This window comes from Centruroides sculpturatus, unplaced genomic scaffold (assembly GCF_000671375.1).
Source record: "Centruroides sculpturatus isolate CEXI.00-Female unplaced genomic scaffold, Cexi_2.0 scaffold2553, whole genome shotgun sequence".
Classification (NCBI taxonomy): Eukaryota; Metazoa; Arthropoda; class Arachnida; order Scorpiones; family Buthidae; genus Centruroides; species Centruroides sculpturatus.
The window spans coordinates 1-19632 of record NW_019386654.1 but is presented as its reverse complement, the minus strand read 5'-3'; the positions used below and the strand labels follow the sequence as shown (position 1 = coordinate 19632).

Below are 19632 nucleotides of genomic sequence, written 5' to 3'. Positions count from 1 at the left end.
AAAGAAATCTATTAGTCAACTTTCAAATGTAGTTTGATAAATCCTTTTGAAATAGCAAATTAATAACTATTCAGGTCCACCAGTGGTCAAGTGGTTCTGTACTCTGAACACTGTGAGTTCCGTCGTGGGTTGCGCCTGGCCACGTGGAGTTTTCCGCGTTTTCTCCACGTCTGTAACGCCTGAAAGGGGCAAGTTACCCTTAACCTTAAAAAAGACCTCACGGAAGGCATCCCCCTAGGCAGATCGCCCAAATGTTGCGTTGCCATAAGTTAACAAAACAAACGATAACTACTTAGTATTAAGAATAGTATATAGGAAAATTAATTGTTATAGTCCGTCTTGGTATGACAGTCGGATGGCCGAACGGTCAAGGTGGCAGCATACCGCTCTGGGGAACCCGAAATCAAATTCGGACGGATCAAAAAATTCTCCAGGAATTTTTCGGGGGTGATCCGACCGGATATGTCATTCCCCGTCTCTCACTACCCGGCCTCCCCATTGTGGGCTGGGTCGAACGTATAATGGACTTGCTAAAAGAGATCCTCTTAATGGCCACTGGGCGAAAAGAGTAAAAAAGAAGTCCATCTTGAAAAGATCATTTATTGCATAATTTGCACTATTTTGCATATAAAATGAGTGTTTTCAACATATTAGTAAATTACAGTTTATGCTTGTATTTTGAGTCTTGCGCTCCTTATTTTCGGATCAATTTACAGACATGCTTCAGGCTTGTAATTTGGCCGAAAAGGTTTGTTCTGTGATTAAAGTTATTGCTGGAAAAGTACGAATGATGTTTTTTTTTATTATTATTTTATTGTCAAATTTCGGGTTATTAAAAAGGAATTTTTTTGAGTCGGCTACATTTGGGCTACTTTTTAGAAAATTTTTGGCTAAAATCTGGCAACGTTGGAAAGTTCAAACGCCAGTGTTGCCAGGTTTTATTCCATGAAATTAATCGATACTACACTAATGTGACTATTTCCAAAGCAAATGTAAGGGTCCGAATAATAGGCCCAGCCACATAAAATTTTATTGAAACCCCGTACGCGATCTTATCAAAATTTTTAAACGGATGCTCATCCTTCTTCTGCCGGAAACTACTTCCTCCCTCACCGGATTCTCAACCGGAGTTCTGATGACAGTCACCACCGATAAGTACGATTGGTAATTGTAATCATGTGATCCCTCATATAAAAAGGAATTGCCATCCGAAACGGGGGTCGGAGAAGTCTCTCACGAACTACACCCGATCCGATCACATCTGGATCAACCCAACTCATCGCCGACAGAATCCGATAAAAACGCCGATCCCGCACCTGGTGGAACGACGAATACGAAATTGAACTCGTCCAGAGGTATGATCGCTGACCATGTAAACTGACCATAAGATCGCTGACCATAAGGTATAACTGACCGCCAATATAACCTCTCTTTGTAAACTCTCACGCGGCATAGTGAATAGTTACAGCTCCCTTATAGATAAATTTATGTTATCCGCATCTAAGCTATAACCAGTAACTTGTATACTCCTGTAAATTACTTTAGTTATAGAATAAACATTTATTTTGTTATTTGTTAAACCTGTCTCCTGTCTATCCGAGGAAACCTGTCGACTTACCGATGCACTCCCCACTCGATTTGCCCTCCTAGCCATCCTACGACTCAGAGATCGGGCTTTACCAGCCTGTGCAGATTAAGTGGTCAGTACGAGATTGACCCCTGACCCACTGCGTATCTCACACAAGTATAATTTTTTGAGAACGATCCATATAAGATATGCTATAAACAAAAACTTGTAGAAATGCTTACCGAGTATGCACCGTTCGAAGACACCATTGCTTAAGCTCGTTTTCGTCGCGGAGCGGCACATTGGACCGCGGACGCGTACGAAGAGTGTCACGTGATATTTCTGAATGCCGTTCGGTCACGTGATATATCATAATATACTACAGTAAGTTATGTTGTAATTAGAAACGACTTATTATTATGCTACTGGTCATATTAAATGAGTTAATAAAAATAATAAACATAAATTTTTATATCATTATTTATTATTGTTATTGTTTATACGAAACGACAAAGGTAAAATCGCTGGCTAACGACAATAATTCTATCATGATATATATTATGATGATAAATATTAATCAGCTGCAACATAAGATGTCTAATGTCTTGACGTAAATGAATATAACTGAATTTTGCTTAAGACACGAGAGAGATTAGGGCATTTAAAATCAGAGTAGAATTATCATACGTTGTTATATGTAAATTTTAATCATATTTAAAATGGAATGATGTTTTAATATTTTTATAACGATGTCTCCAAAGTTCAGCAAAATTTTTCCGAGAGAAAAGTAAAGTTATCAGGAAACACGTCAGAGATAAGAGGCCGGCGAGTAGTCACGTGACAATCTTCGTACGCGTCCGCCGTCCAATGTGCCGCTCCGCGACGAAAACGAGCATAAAACAATGGCTTCTTCGAACGGCACACACTCGGTAAGTATTCCTACAAGTTTTTGTTTATAGCATATTTTATACGGATCGTTCCAAAAAATGTTTTACCGCGCTTTGTAAATGTTCGAGTCAAGTTAGTGTAGAATCGATTAATTTTATGGAAGAATACCATTCAAACTGTACAAGTGTATTATTCTCTTGCTCTCGTCGTTTCGATAATCTCGTGTGTTGGTGACACCTCATTCGGATCCGAAAATGCCTCGTGGACGACCACGTGGTCGAGGACGTGGCCGAGGTCGTCGAGGTTTTAACGATCGCGCTGAAAGCCAGCGATATCGAAGAAGAATGGAACATGCCAAAGAGTACCGACGTAAACGACGTGAAAGTGATCCCGCTTACCGTAAACGACAAAATGAACGTGCCAAAGAGTACCGCCGTAAAAAAATTGAAAGTGATCCCACTTATCGTAGACGAGAACTGGACCGTCAGAAAGCAAGCCGTCGTAAGCGCGTCAAAGCCCTCCGTAATCTAACCAATTAATTCATTTAACATTATATATATATATTCTCTTAATATTTCTATACACAATACATTTAAGTGGTCGGCTTTTCCTCATTTTTTTTTTCTCTTTTCTTTAGAAAATGGTGCTCATTCTAGTCCCAAAAAATGGCTTTGTCGTTTTACTTGTTTAATATTCATAACCTACTTATTAAGGAAAAAAATTCTTAAAATGTATTAGGTCAAAAACATTCATTCTTAATTGTTTTTGTTACATATATATCTGTCAGGGTCATAGGTTGCAATATTGATCTCTGCCAGAATACGTGTAATATATTCGCTATCATTCCTCCCTTTAGTGCCGTTCCTGTGCTCTGTGCAAGACTTTGCATTTAGGCCCCTTAATTAATTAGATTTGGGAAAATAATAAAACAAATACATGCATTTTGGGCCCCCTTACGAGCGGGGCCCCGTGCGGGCGCACCTGTTTCACCTGCGCCGCTTCGCTTCTCCAAAATATCCAGAAAATAGGTGATGTAAGTAATAAACTTAATAGGTAATACTAGTTCGGTGATAGCAAATCCGCAAAATGGGCCGAAATATTATATCAATGTCTAAATGAAAGTAGTTTTTGTAGGTTTTGCAAGATTGCTTATACAGACAGGATTTAGAATGGCTTTTGTGTAGGATGGTGATGGATGAAGAGCTGCCCCATACTATGCATTCCTCTACTTAATTAAAGGATTTTGTGTCATCATTAACATCTTTCAAATGCTGACATTCAAAAGATTATGTGAATTAATTTATTAATTAATATTTATAAATTTTTCTTCTTTGAAAAGAATAGCATTTATGCTTCTTTATCTGTGAGAGTATTATTAATATTGGACAGATATTCTGATTGATTGATTAATCATCTTATGCACAGAATGGCAAAATATTGTGTGGTAATGAAGTATGCTAAGATATAAAGAAATTTATTTAATATTTTCAAAATATTCATCTTGAGCCTGAATACACTTTCTCTAATTTCAGAAGCATTTAGGGAAAATTAGCTTCTTTCTGGGACTTCATAATTTTCTCTGATTTTGGTGAGTTCTATTGAATCAAAACATTTTTCCTTTAAAAGTTGGAACTGCTTTTCTTGTACAGTCAAACTCCTAATAATTTTTTTCTTTTTTTTTAAGTCAAAGTTGAAAAATTTTAAAAGGAAAACTGTTTTAATCCACAGAATTCATAGAATATGAATCAAAGAAAATTGTGAAATCTTCAAAAGAAATCAATTTTTCTAAATGTTTCTTAAGTTGTATAAGTTATTGGAGAAAGTGTATTGAAATTTGAAGTGATTTTGAAAAATACTAAATAAATTTTTATTTATTTTTATTTTTTTATATCTATTCTTGAACTTTTTGAGCATATTTTGTAAATATAACACCTATTGTTTAAATTAAAAAACATTCAAATATATTTTATGTTGTGTTTATATATAAAATTAATTTTGTTATAAATTTTAATACTACAAATTTATTCAGAAATTTAAGAGAATTTTATACATTAACTGAAAATATAATATATGGAGGATCTCAGCATCCATACCTAATATTAATAAGAATGTTGACAACCTCTTAACAGCCATCATAGAAATCTGTGTTTGCTGTTTAGTCTATGGTACACGTACCTTCGTTTCAATGCCGTATTTGAGATAGAATGCACAATTACAGAAGTATGTTAATGCCGATGTTTCTGCCCTGTCTAGTCACACAGTTGACTTTCCATTTCTGTCTGTTATTAATACCTTTGTTGTATATGTTAAACATAATCTTCATTTATTTAATGTGGCTACATTGGTAGTAGCACACAATTATGCTTCCTATCTCTGAAATGGTGTTGAAATGATCATGGTGAGTGTTTAAAATTCATATTTTGTTTTATATATATATATATATATATATATATAGGGTGATTCAAAAGATCTTAGACAAACTTTAAAGATAGGTCAAGAATACAAAAACAAACCATTCTTATCTAGGAACATAAAGCCATATACATTACCCAAGTGTTATAATAAACATTTTGTATACTTTGCGTGTTTTCTTTTCTGTATGATTCTTCCTGTTCTAGCAACCCTTGGTGGTGGCAACAGCTATATATTCCAAGGTAAAAATGGTTTGTTTTTGTATTACTGACCTCTAAAGTTTGTCTAAAATCTTTTGAATCATCCTTATATGTAAATTTATATCACTATTACTGTTTATCTGCACATACAAGATTATCAAATACAGATTATATTAGTCTTCCTTAAAATTATATTCACATCAAAGTAATTAATTTGGGTCATTATAACTGATTGTTATCAGAAGATTTGAATCATTTTATCATACGAAGATTGCTTTTCAAGCATATTTTTTACCCTTTCATTTCCTTGTTAATTAATTAATTTTTTCATTAAAATGATGATTTATTTTTGTAAGAGATGAACAGGAATATATATTTCTTAGAACAAAATATACAGTATTGTCAATTAAGTTGAGAATTTTTGTAAAACTGAGCTAGAAGTAAGACAAATATAATAAATGGCTTTGTATTCTAACTTATAAACTAATCATCTGAATGATTAGAGATTATACAAGAAGCCACAGATGTTTCTAAACTATTAATTTGTATGTTATAGGACTGTTTTCTTTAGTGTAAGTGTATTCTTTATGAGAAATACAGTATACATGATAGGCAGGTATGAGTAAGCAAATTTTTAATGTGAAATGACACAAAATCAAGTGATAGTCTATGGTACTAGAAGTTTCTTTTACCAAAGACATTTTTGTCTTCAGTAGCTATGTAGCAAGTAACAATTTTTGCTCACTGACTACACAATAGCAAAAGCATTGTTGCTTACTGCTTCAATCTATAGCTCACTCATCAGTTTAAATCTGTGTAATCTTAATCTTAGTTATGAAATTGTTTTAATACAAATACAACAGATTCCACTTTACAATCATTTCTTTTTACAATTGGTATAAATTTTCTAATAATAATTGTAATTTTTATTTGCCTTCTCTGTGATATTATATAGTTAAATTACTGTTTTACTGATATTAGAGAATAGTATTGTAGAATGAAACTGTTTGCAGGAACATAAACTAAGTTTTTGAGAATAGGATGGATCATGTTACAACAATTTTCCATGAACAAAAGTCATAAAAGCAAGAATATAACACACAATTCTTTCATTGATTAGAAAAAAATGTTACCTTTTTTGCTTAAATTGTCTGTGACTCCAATTTAAACAGAAAGGTAATGTTTAATTAGTATTATGGAGTTAGACAGTAGGTTATAGTGTTTCAGTAATCTAATTTAAAATTTTTCTCAATGTTTTCAGTTTTACAATGCAACAAGGATTTACTTACACACGAATGCAGAATGAAAGAGAAAATATCCAGAAATCGTTCGAGATCAAAAACGCAAATTGAGACGAAACAACTTTTTAAGTGTTCCGACTGCGACCGAGTGTTTTCTTGGAAGGCGAGTTTAAGACGACACGGAAAACTGCACGCGGGCCAAAAATCTATCGCGTGCAAAATTTGCAACGAGAAATTTGCCGTCGAACTGTGCTTACATCGGCATTTGATCTGTCGCTCGGATGAAAGATTTTCATGTAATATTTGCGAAGATACTTTTTCTACGAGTCACCTTTTAAGAGAACATTTATTCAATCATATTTCACAGACAGATATAAGTGGATTGTATTGTGTTTGATTATAATATTGAAAATAAATTCTTGACAATGATTCATATTTTAGAAACAGTAAATTTAAAATTTCTTTATGTATTGTCTATAGATTTATTGAAGTGTTCAACCACTTAATAGTTATAAGAAGAGTGTTTGTAGAGATGATCACTTAAAGAAAAGAGTAGTTTGAAGAGAAGAGATCTTGTAATGTATTTTAATTGTTTTTTCATTTAAGTTTATGTAGCATAAAATTTTTTCATAATTATCCATGACTTTACAATTGCATTTTAAGTTGGCCATTGTAAAGTCAGTACCTGAACATGTGGATGATAAAAGCAGACAGTTCTGTCATCTACACATTCAGATATACTGGTATGTGTGTAGCTGGCATAACTAATTTTCCATAGAACATTAATTTATAACACAGTCTGCTATCTTTGCATTATATGATGATATTGCATATGATGATTTCTGTTCTTCTAACATATTATAATGGGGTTAAGAATGAGGATATGTGGGCTCAGTGGTGACGATTAATTGGCGACTGTTTCATGCGATATTCATACAAATTAGACAGCCATTTGTTAGTAGTATGGGCGGAGGGTGGTATTTGCTATTCTTCTCTCGTGTTCGTCGATCCTATTGTGGTTGGTCATACAAAGACGTGTCAACTATTGCAATGAATCACTAGGTGATAAATATCTCCAGAGGTAGGTAAATAATTAGATGTTATAATGATATAACAGAAGAAAAGAATCTCCCGAGTTTATTCGTGCTGGGATTACCAATGGTCTTTTTTCACGTCGAGACGATCATTGTATTTTTTATTGTCGTAATTGTTCGATGAAATAATTTATTGTTAATGATCACAAGAAAGTAGCCTAATTGAACTATTGAAAAAGATGTAATTTATGGAAAATTCTCCAGTTGAAAAAATGGATCAATTAATCATTAAGAATTTGTACTATTATTTTTTTAACTTTCCTTCTCATCAAAGTGTTGGAGAATTGAAAAAGCTTAACGTTTAAAGTTGAACAATCCTCGTGAACCTACAGATTCTGTTGATTCTTCTCCTGTCCGCATCCTTGCATTGTAATATGTAGAGCAGAGGAATGGAGTAATGTGGATTGGGAAAAAATTCTTTAATCCGATTATTGGAGATTCTTCCTGACCTTTTCCTAAGCTAGACATAATCTTTTCTAGTTTCTTCGTATAGGGCAATGCGATACTTGAGCGATCTGCCAAGAGGGAATTCTTACCAGAAGGTCGTTTACGGGAAACTGGCCCCTATTTAAGTGTTACTAACGTAAAGAAAACCCGAAAAACACGTTGGCCAGTCGCTAAACCCCCACCAACTATTAGTGTTCAGTAGTTTATCTACTAGACCATGGTGGGCACTCTCAGTGTTCTTGTAAATTCTGTGTACATTAATTAACCAAAGATAATGAAATATTATACTTAAATATATTCATAGAACTAGACATAACCCTCTATTACATCATAATGTATTTGCTGTATGTACTTAATCCCTAGAACTCATAAGAAAATGGGTCGTTCGCGTGCCCGAAATGTCGTCTACAGCAGTTATAAAACAATTCAAAACTGCAAACCGTATAAAGTTGCATTAATTAAATTATAAAGGAAATTTGGTCTGGTTTTATCTTCTTTCCTTCAGTCACGGTCACGCACTTACCAATTTAAATAATAAAAAAATGGCATAAGCGTACACCGGATTTATATTGTTCTCGATACAGGTAAAAAAAAAAACAATGAATCGACTGGAGGAACTCCCGATTATTCAGGACAATATTATTTATTTAAAGTAATTACGTAACTTTATAGTAAATACTGTATATATTTAAATGGATTATATAAAAGCCTTGACATGAAAACTTAACTGCAATATTATGAAAGTGTGAATGAAATAATTAAATTATCAATTATTTCTTCGTACATACTTAAATTTTGAGCTACAGATAAATAACTAATGTAAAAGTATTGAATTTTCTGATATATTTGACCATATATCTTGGTTTAGCAGTTATTTGTTTTAATTAAAGATCGAGGGGTGTCGTGGTCAGACTTAATGAAGATTTTAATCGTTATTAACATCTACAATCAATTTTCTTTTGTATAAAACTCATCCCTACCCTCAAAATTAACCTTCTTGCCATTTAAAAATAAGTAATTATGTAAACCGTTTTTAAAATAAAATACCATAACAGATGGTGCTCCACACACTTTATAAATGTTGCCGGGAAAGATAGGCAACTCGTTGATGGATTTTTAACACTCCCATTAGGAAAACCTACTTTACTCTATAACAGACACCCCTATCCCGAATTATTTTGTTAATTAAATCGAAGTTTTATTGTACCACATCTTTACTTTCTTCTGTTTTCTTGGCTTAATTTATCGATATCCATCGAGAGGATTGTGTTCTGTTATGGATAATTTTAATGAAATTTCTTGTGTTTTAGAGTTAAATTAAATAATTATCATTTAGAAAAAGCGACACGATTATAATAGCGTTTAAGAGATAACAATCGTAACCGTTTAGACTTACCTTATCATTATCGTACCCTAAATATAGAAGTAGCACACAGAATCCCGCCATACATTTGTGTTTATAAACACAAGAGTAGCAATGTTAATTCTTAGTGAGAGATTTGTGCACGATCATCCTCAAAGGGAGGTAAAAACTACACAAATTATAATCGTATAAGTGATTAAAATACACCTTACACCTTCGACTACACTTTGGTGCAGTACTGTATTCTATAATTTACTTGTGTAAACCCCTAAAATATATATTTTTTAAATGTACCGATGTGTCTCTAAGCTTTGCAATCTGAAAATATTCTGCAGATGCCCACTGGTTCGTGTGTAGTGAAATTCAAGGTGGAACCAGGCGGTCTCGGGTANTGTTTATAAATAAAAACTCCAACCATCCTAAAAACTTGGCCTCCAAGTAATACTGTGAAAGGGTCATCTCGTATGTAACTAGGAAATGCATTACCTGTAATCAGGTAAAAAAAAGGAACCAGTAATTTAAGATTTTTTACCTAATTTACCGGTAAAATAGACACGTAATGATTTTTGGAGTAAAATATTTAAGTGCAAAAAGTAGTTTACGTCACTGGACAGTTTGGCAATTTATTTGTAACCCGTAACACCTGAAACTCAATAATTGATTTTAGTTAAGTAACATTTTAGCTTGCAAAATTGTATACATTCATTTGAATGTGAGCGCTCACACTAACTAAGAAATTAAGGCACATTCTATTTTTCGGGGGTTGCTAAACTTCCGCTTTTCAAAAATAGAAAAAAGGGCGCTAACTTGGAGATAGAATATCCATGGATCTCAGGGAAAGACCCCTCTCGGCGTGGCACTAAAGATTGTTTAGTTGCCCATTCAACGGCGAGTGGGATAATTTTCATATTTGGAGTCATTGCTCGGTGTTTGATGATAGTTGCTAGTGTAAACTTACAATACCTGTTTAACTTATAATGGCACAATATTCCCATTGGAAGCTAACAAAGCTGACAGAAATAGTAACTCTTAAAGTACAGTCAAACGAGCCAACAATGTGATTCCAGAGCCGGAAAAAGATAGGATAAGGTCAGAAATCCACGTCTTATCCTACATATAAATCATTTCCGGTTAGAAAAAAAACGGTACTTAATTCGGGATCCTATAAATGGGCTATTTATAAATGGAATTTAATATCCAATTTTTTTTTTTCTGACTTTTTAAATCGAGCCTCAAACAAACAGTTTACTGTATGAAGTAAGCCACTGATACATCTTCCAGGTTACGGCGCGTTATCCTATGGACAAAAAGGAAAATTGCCCCAACAGGAGGCCCCAAACCACTCTTCCATAAGAAAATATTTCACCACATTGTACGTGGTGGCCTCCTGCAAGAAGCTCCAGGTGGATCAACTGAACATTATGAGTACCAACTTGAGAAAAATGTTGCCAATTTTACGCGTGTTAATAACACCTCTGACACACCTTTAATACGTTAAATGGGACGGAGGATAATACAAAACTGTTAATTAAATAAATTTTTTTGTATTTAAAATAAGAAAATTTAGGCCTTATATAATTTGTCAGTCATTGTTTTCGTCCGTACGCTTCACCGATTTTGTACTATTCAATTATTTAAAGAATATATCGGAAATGTGTCTATGTCTACAAGGAAACAATTTTTTTCAAAAGAATAAATTAATAACGACGTAGAAACTACTTAAATTTAAATAATGAATTAACAGGCACACTGACATTGATTTTTCGAGAAGCATCTAATACAAACTATCCCGTAAAAGTTCGTTAAAAGGAATAGGATTTATTAAGTTTTAAATTGGGCGAACGTACACGTGTCCCCCCACACATACACTAACATCCATACATACAGAAAAATCCCGCAAAATGTTCGCATTTCTCGACATTTCAAGGTCACCCGAGTCCAAAAAACGTAAACATCTTCGGGGAGGGGTTTGACCTATCGCCATACTTTCCCTGTGTTATGTATGACATCTGGGAAAGTAAAAGTGACTTTGACATACTCAAGTGTCGCGCGAGTAACTTTACGTAATCGCCAAGGAAAACTTTTACTTTTTTTTTCTTTTTTTTTCACTTGACATTCTGAAAATAGTCGCGATTGCGATATCGCATGGCGTTAGTTTTCTATCTCTATCCATTCTCGATCGCTCCGGGGGATCGACCCATTTTCGTCAGATCCGGTTTAAATAACGCAAAAATATATATATATATATTTTGTAATTACGAAATAATTTGAATAACTCGAAAATTACATTATCCATAACAGTTTTTTTTTCTTTTTTGGCTGGATAATTTGTCTTTGCGTGTTGACACGGATAAGAGAGTAATTGAAGTAGTTAATTCGTCACCCGGTTAAACGATTACTGCCCTTGAAATGTGGGCAATTTTTCGTATTTAGATCTGTTTTTCCCCTATAAATTTAAACGAATTGAAATGGATAATTAATGTAATTAATGTGAAATCCTTTGAATGGTCGAGAAGAGCAAGAGCTTGGATCCAAAGATTGTATACTTTTAAAATGATTTAAACAAAATGTAATCATATACTTACATTATCATTTACTAAAGAAATCACGAGAAAATTTTTAAATATTTACATTAAAGTATATATATATATATCATTACAACGTGTACTGGATGTAGAAACTCCTCCTCGTGTATGATCTGAATTAAGCTTTAGCATTTACACAAGAGATTACCACATTTTTTTTTCCATTAATCATTCGATTAGTCAATCATCCAATCTATCCGAGGTAGCAGCAGTGGAGAATTTACGCGTAGGCGATCAAGAATTCCTCCTAAGATCTCGCTCATCATACATGAACAAATGTGTTTGTCCATGTAGTTCTTGTGTATTCGGATTCCACACAATTCGTAATTAAGTATGGACGAGGGATTTAATTTACGTAATCTTATGTAAAAACGTTTCCTACAACCTAAAACTGCCACCGAATTTCGGATTCTCCTCGAACAATACATTGTTTCTGTGCCTGAAGAACTGTACCCCTGCAGTGAAGAGCGAAAAAGTTGAGAAATTCGATGCTTACTTTCTTCTCTATTGTCATTTTTCTTTTCTTATTCCCTCAATAAGAAGTATTAACACTTCAATAATCTATAGAAAGGATCGAAAGTGATTGTTATATTAATTAAAAGTTAGATCAGTTATGTCTTTGCACAATCGAGTTTAGTTATTTACTTAATTATTTTCCTGTTTGTATAAATGATACGAGATTTAATTTATTGACAGAGATTAACCTCGTGTTTTATTTTCCTTTACATTAATTTAAAAAATATGATGTAATATTTTGAAATTTTTACTAAATTTTCTGCAGACATTTTTCTATTTTTCTGTGTTGATTTAAGAAAGCCGAGTGTTGTTCTATAAACTTTGTATTACTCAAGTTGTATGATGTCTATTTGATAAACAGGAAAGTAGCTTAGAAGCGTTGTAGAATCGAGGTCAAAATGTCAACTTATAACGAAAGGAGCTTTCAATCTATTGATCAACACATAAAGAAATCAATGTGATGCGGTTTTAAATCTCGATACTAAGTTACTTCTATAGGTTTTAGCTTCAGTTTACTATATAAGAATACTAGCTGAAGCAACCGAGAATATTATATATTAAGGAAAGGTAATCAGTATTATAACTAGGCAGGTGCAACGGGTGCAAAAACACAAGGGTCCTCGAAATTCTCAACAGACAGCTAATTCGAAAGTTATACAGAAGGGCTCAATTGAGGCAAAATAGAAAAGGGGTTCAATGTCTAGAAATGCACGAATGCACGTCTCTTGTTTTATTTTCATCAAGGGCAAAGAACTTAAAATATTGAAGGGCAGAACTACGCTTCCGTCATTCGCTCCAATTATACGCACCGTTAGAAAACCCTGCAAACTGAATTGGGTCGTCCTACCACCCGTCGACCTATTCGGACGATAAACACTAAGATCACAAATACCTAATGTTACTCGTAGATGCAGGAATCGAGTAGTAAGTACGAGGGCCGCCCAAACCGAAACTTAAATTGGGCCATCGCTAGATACGAGTAACCCCGTTTATAAATGGGCCACGTATTAGTGGCGGGTGTCGTATGTTCGACGTAACTTTAAAGGGAGGGCGCAGTTGTAGTAGCTTCGTCTTTTTAAACGTAAGGAAAGATCTGGCACAGATTTAAATATGCCAGTGGACATCTCGGTTCTGTTTTTTTGCTGCTGCTGCTGCTTATGGATTTCGGTTGCTGCCAAATCCCCGGATAATCTCAGATGGGGTACTTTGCAACCTTTACTGAACAGCTTAACCGAGAATGCGGCTCGCCAGTTGTTACCATTCTCCAGGAGTACGGAGCAATATTACAATATATCTGCTCGCTGCCAATCATCCTTGGGGGAATGGGGATTAGGTCTACAGAATCAACAAAATTGGGCATTGCAGAGTAAGTTACTTTGCCTTTTTTGTTTTCTTTAAGCAATTCTTCCTATTTTCTTGCATCTTCGGGAATTACCGTTGTATCGATCCTGTGTTTATCCTAAATTTTAATTAATAATCACCTTTCAGATTTAAATTACCCAGAATTTTGGAAGCCACGAGTTTCCTTTATTTATAGAAAAAGAAAAGATAAGCACACTAGACAACTGATTCTTCCATCAGATCTATTTTAAATACAGGTTGACCATCACTAATCCGGCATCATTAGGGCCTGTAGAGTGCCGGATTACCGATGGTTAATTGGGTCGTAGCTTGGATCCCACGTTGTTATTAAGCAAAATAACTTATTAAAAACTGCAAAAATGGCCGAAAAAACCCGCGAATATCAACACAATTCTCCTTTTTGGTAATGCAAATGTAATTGCGATGCTCTTGTATTGATAGAAGTTATGCAAGTATTAATAGCAAACGGGAAGTTAAACACTAATCAAGTATACATTATTACATTATTTTCCTCGAAATTTAGCAAACAATTATTTTTTTTTCACGAAAATAACGTAATAATGTATGTGGTACTCACCAGTGATGAGTCACCACTTGATCTTTCGACTTGATGCGTGTTTAATTTTCTACAACTGATAAATACGTAGAAAAATTTCGTTAACAACCTTCAGTGCGAAGAAAAGACCTGGAATTTCCCCTAAAACTAATAGGATTTTTTACCCTAAAAAACTGAAACAAGTTCCTCTGAATAGTTTTGTTCCAGATGCAATCATATAAAAAAAAAATGTTCGTGTTATGACAATACAGAGAAACACAAATTTTCACTTCAGGGTGCATACAGTTGAGCAAAAGCAACGTGTGAAGAAAGTGTTTGAAAAAATAAATCCCGTTCTCATCTTTATTTCAGGCCACAGAGTTGAAGAAGCTCTCTGGTATACACCTCTTCAAACTATAATTCATCATTTACTCTTAATCCATCTACTGTCTTTTACGATTCTTCGTCCATTTTATCTTCTGTTCTCGTAGAATACAGACTTTATTCGGAATGGATCTATTTTATTTTGACCTTCTGTCAAATAATTATCATTAAATCCTGAATTTTCGGTTTGGTTTATTTGATGTCAGTAACTCGACGCGTGGGCATTCTGCTTCCTATGAGAAACTTGTCTGTACTTAGGTGTTACAGATGTGAAGAAACCCGAAAAATTCAACGTGGTTATTCCGTTGGCCAAGCGCGAACCCACTACCAGTGTTCGGTGGTTTTATCTACTCGGCCACTGGTCAGTCTGAGTTTTCCATATCTTCCAATGTAGTGTTTATTAACACTCTGGAAACCTGACAGCCTGGTGTTGTATCTGACGTAGAATCGATAGAGAATGGTGGTTTTTATTAGTATAATAAAGTAGTGTCAACCGATACTTCTGTTGATCTGTTCTGTTCAACCGATACTGCTAGTGTACTATATTTCTATACCACCGCTCATGCAGTACCTTGTATTTTAATAAATTTCTCAGCGGTTTCTTCTTATCTTTAATAAGCTTCGATTTGGTATATTGTTCTTCATCCTTCATCCATGCTGAAGATTCCACGTGATTTTTCTTGTATATTTCGGGATTCGTTGTAACAATACCTCTCTCGTCCATGCCAGAAACTGTGTTTTTAGTGTTTCGTATAGCTGATGCTTCCTCTTCCCCAAAAAACACAGAATTATATTAGTTTACGTGTATCACTTCAACAGCTCCTCAGCTTGCCAAGAGAAAAATCCAGCGACGAGTTGCATAACTTTCCTGGAAAAAGAATCTAAATGATGTGTGGCGCCATCTGTTATGAATTTTATTTAAAAGATTTATATTATAAAATGTCAAAAAGCTTTTTTGATGAGTTTTATTTTAAAAATTTAAATGCTAATAACAAGTAAAATCTTCATTAAGTCCGACTCCGATCGGGATACGACACACGACACCCCTATATCTCAACAACCCGTTGACCTTTGACCATCAAAATTTAACAGCATTGATACCTCTAATACACGAACCTCCCTGCAAAATTTCAGAAATTTTCGACAAAAAACACAGGAGTTATTACGTTTTTTATATTTTATATAGGAGTTGCTGTTAAGTGTGGAAATGTTTATTTAATGTAATATTAACGTAATTGAATATTAAATAATAAACGTTACTAGTTGAATAATGTAACGTTTGCACGTGTAGAATGAAACGTGATCTATTTAAACAATGTTCAAATGTGTCAACGTTTAAGATCAAACAATTACTCGTATATTTTCAGAAATATCCGATAGAGGTCGCCACGTAGCGCCTGATAAATGACACGTGGCGCCCTCTATCGTAAGTCAACGCACGTGTAGCAAATATATATGTTTTTTAATCGATTATTTATTGAAGTAATCGATTAGTAAATTTTATCGTCTAATTTTTTTTTAATGAAAAATTTAATTTTAAAATACTTTTTTGGCTTGTGGTTTGATTTAGCTTTTTATCATAAAATATTTATTTCTTTTTATTTCTTTATAGAATTTAATTGCTACTTTAATCAATTAAATGAAGATCAAAGTAGCATTTTACGATCTAATCGTTTCCTGGAAGTTCGTCGTAAAGCGAGCCATTGATTTCTCGTACGATCTGTGCCATAAAACGAGGTTTCGTTCGTGGAAATAAAGCGTTTTAAGTGTATATAATACAATATAAAATATGGCATTTGATATAATTTTCTTTAAAATGAGCGTTAAAACACATCTCACACGATCATTTTTTAAGAAAATTATGGGAAATACAATGACTCGCTTTACGACGGGTTTCTAGAAGCCAATTAAATTGATAGAAAATGGATTACTATGTTGTATTTTCCACTCGGACCTTTAATTAGTCCAATCATTAGTTAAAATTCCTATTTATTCTGCATTATATTAGTGATTCTACAACACTATATAATTTGAATTCGGATGTCCCCGCTCAGTTTATATCATTTTGATATCTATAAGCATTCGTCTTCGTCCCCATTGCTTCCAATCTATAATTACTGTATTTACTTGGCTGTTTAAAGGTACAGAATTAATTCTAATTTGCATTCTTGAGTTACTTTTTATTTCAAATATCAAACAAATTTACTATATTGATCGATAATAATCATTACTTACACGTTTTATTAAGTCTCTTTTCCTATTTCCTCCTTCCTTCTTCCTTCTTCTATTAGTAGTATGGATCTCATCACATTCCTAAATGTTGCTTAAGAAAGATTTATTGAAGTGTGGAAGTAACATACGTCACTCTTTTAAACAAGACATACATTAATTTGATTACGTCAGTTCTAACCTTCCAAATATGTAAATTTTTACTATGATTTTACGCTTGTTTCTTCTCAATCTATATCAAATTCTATATTATAATATAAAATTTAAACACACGATTTTATCAAATAATGTTTTAAGGTAAAATTCGAAGGGTAAAGAGGTAAAATTATATCAATTTTCTAAGGGTTTTTCACGATATATTTCCTGTATTTAGTTTATTAAGTACAGATAATACTTGTGTGTATTAAGGCTAGCTACTCTATGACCTTTCTGACTTGTTAAAAAAGGCAGTGATTAAGCTGAAATTTATCTATAGTATAGGCTATAGAAATTGCCCTGTATTGCAGGAACATTTTAGCATAAGTACAATATCAATGATGATAATATAGAGAGAGTATAAGGATTTTTAACTTATGTGTCATTACGCGAGAATAGGGCACGAAACGATATTAGATGAACCCTGGATGTTATTTTTATGGCAATCGATCGACCGCGATGATCGATCGAGTGCTTTTTCGAACATATTTCGGCTGGATGATTCATTATCTGGTATTAACCGATTCAGACTTAGATTCGTAGCAAAAGAAAATGAAATAATTCGATGAATCTGTAGACGTGTCTGTACGAAACAACGCATTTTCTCGAGTGAAAGCGAATAGGGTAGCATGTTCTTTTCGTTGTAAAGCCGTTGTTGAACCGTAACTAATAGACATGTGCCAGACTTCGGGTTCCCTTCGTGCAGATGCCACAGATGCTACTGACACGTAATTTTCCGACAGACACGCGATTTATCGATTAATTCCGTTCGAACAACGTGGCTTACGGTTACAAGTCGAAAACTATATGATGGTTTCGTTTCTTCAGTGTTAGATGCCACTGGAAAGATCCCTACCGGTTTCATGGAAGGATCCTTCATGGAACTTGGTTCCTATGACGAGTGTATCAGAGTGGATGCTAAATCAGAGAAGACTCACTTTACTGGAAAGCATTGCTCCATAAAGCTGGCATTACAATGGAAGGTGATACTTAGCGAAGAACACGAAAGTTTCAGAGAATTGGGTGCACAATCAGCTGACGTACCTATCGAGATGCTGGTGAGTTCTTCGATTTTTACTGAATTTAGATTAAGTTTTATACTTGTCGAGGTATCACTCTCATTATTTAAAAAAAAGGGAGGAAATATACAGTATTTATGTAAAGGCATTAAGGATTTTCCAAAGATTAAAAATGTATTCAAATGGTATTATGAAATCTCTTTGAGTTGCAACTTCATCTCTGAGCATTCAACTTTGGCAGAAAAGCAAGTTTTAAGAGATTAACGCCATTATAATTTGATTATCTAGTTATTGCTATAGCTTTAACTTGTAGCGAAGTAGAAATAAACAGTAAAGAACCCCAAGGTAAGTTACAAACTATACCGCAATGTATGTTCCATCAGTGTTATAAGAGTCTATTCGTAGAGACTTTACACCGATATATTAAAATATTAGTAATAAATTTGGTAAGTTTTAAAAACAATTGATTTAGAATCATTCTTCATTCATAAACACCATACTTCTTTTCGGGATCGCTCGCTTTACAACTAGTATAAATGTTTAATTATGACGTTATAAAAGGCAGTATTTTGGCACGTAATCTCAATATATAACATTGAACCTATAGGAAAGAGAATCCTCGCTTTACGACGTCTTCCTAAATGGCGATTCTTCAAGAAATATTAAATAGTATAAGCGAAGATTTATTGTATTTATTATATAAAAAGTTAATTCGGTTAATTTTTTATTGATTAGAAACAATATTAAAATGAATAAGAGGAATTTAATGAAATTATAAATACTGAGGATAACTTCTAAAAATATTTTGAAATAAATATATCGATTGTCTGGCAACACTTATTATAATTTGCTAGCTTGGCGGCCATTTTTGAAAATGGCCACCAAGATATCAGTTATAAAAGATACAAATGATTTTGTGCTTCTTTACAATTATTTTCAATGAAATTTCATTGAATATAAATCGTAGAAAAGCTCAGAATCTTTGGCTGAGTTCTGTCCATAAGTTCTTGGAAACTGCCACGTTAATTGAAAATAATTCGGTTAATTTTATTTAAATTGGAACACCTCCAGCATTATTTCCCACCTCATACAGTCGATTTTACTGTTTATAATAATTGTGAATGATTACAGATGTATCTATGATTATAGAACATACAGCGTCATAATTGTACTGTACATTCCCACGATTCCTCAAAATGGACCACAAATATTTATACATTTTGAGGACTCTCGAATACCCCATATGTAAGCGAAATTCATTATATAATTATTTTTAATTTGTGGCCCTCTATTTAAGCGCTAAATTGGTTTATTAGATAACCTACTAAGAAGAAAAATTGTATAAAAGAAAGAAATTGGGAACTTGAAGTTGCATGATAAGTGAATCGTACCTCACGTGTCAATGATATAACTGTGTTTCATTTTCAGATTACAAGTAGACCCCCCTATAACACTATTGATAATTCCGTTTTATATGAATTCCATGTTGTACGAGTCACTTAGATTTTACAAATTCTTGTGCCGGGCTGTGAACGGCTCACGTATTTGTAAAATCTAAGTGACTCGTACAACATGGAATTCATATAAAACGGAAT

The 19632-nt window shown here is 33.7% G+C and overlaps 2 protein-coding genes across 3 annotated transcripts; both read left to right on the top strand.

The window, feature by feature from the left end:
• Positions 1-2553: 2553 nt before the first annotated feature.
• On the top strand, positions 2554-7364 carry LOC111615498 (zinc finger protein 845-like). Of its 2 annotated transcripts, none has more exons than XM_023356903.1 (2): positions 2554-2956; positions 6329-7364. In XM_023356903.1, exons 1-2 carry the CDS (start codon positions 2710-2712, stop codon positions 6703-6705), a joined length of 624 nt encoding a protein of 207 aa, XP_023212671.1. In that variant the 5' UTR covers positions 2554-2709; the 3' UTR covers positions 6706-7364. The 2 variants fall into 2 exon arrangements, with proteins under 2 accessions (XP_023212671.1, XP_023212670.1); XM_023356902.1 differs by having other exon boundaries at positions 2554-2977.
• Positions 7365-13423: 6059 nt separating this feature from the next.
• LOC111615499 lies at positions 13424-18076 on the top strand (the record flags this gene model as incomplete). Its single annotated transcript, XM_023356904.1, has 2 exons — positions 13424-13679; positions 17847-18076. Coding segments are annotated over exons 1-2 (486 nt in total), but the record flags the coding sequence as incomplete, so codon positions are not given.
• Positions 18077-19632: the final 1556 nt, after the last annotated feature.

Bases quoted from the DNA above. Each gene is read 5' to 3' on its own strand.
- LOC111615498 (XM_023356902.1), top strand. From the start codon at position 2,710: ATGCCTCGTGGACGACCACGTGGTCGAGGACGTGGCCGAGGTCGTCGA. The intron at 2,978-6,328 runs GTAATCTAACCA...CAATGTTTTCAG, and splicing joins TAAGCGCGTCAAAGCCCTCC to TTTTACAATGCAACAAGGAT.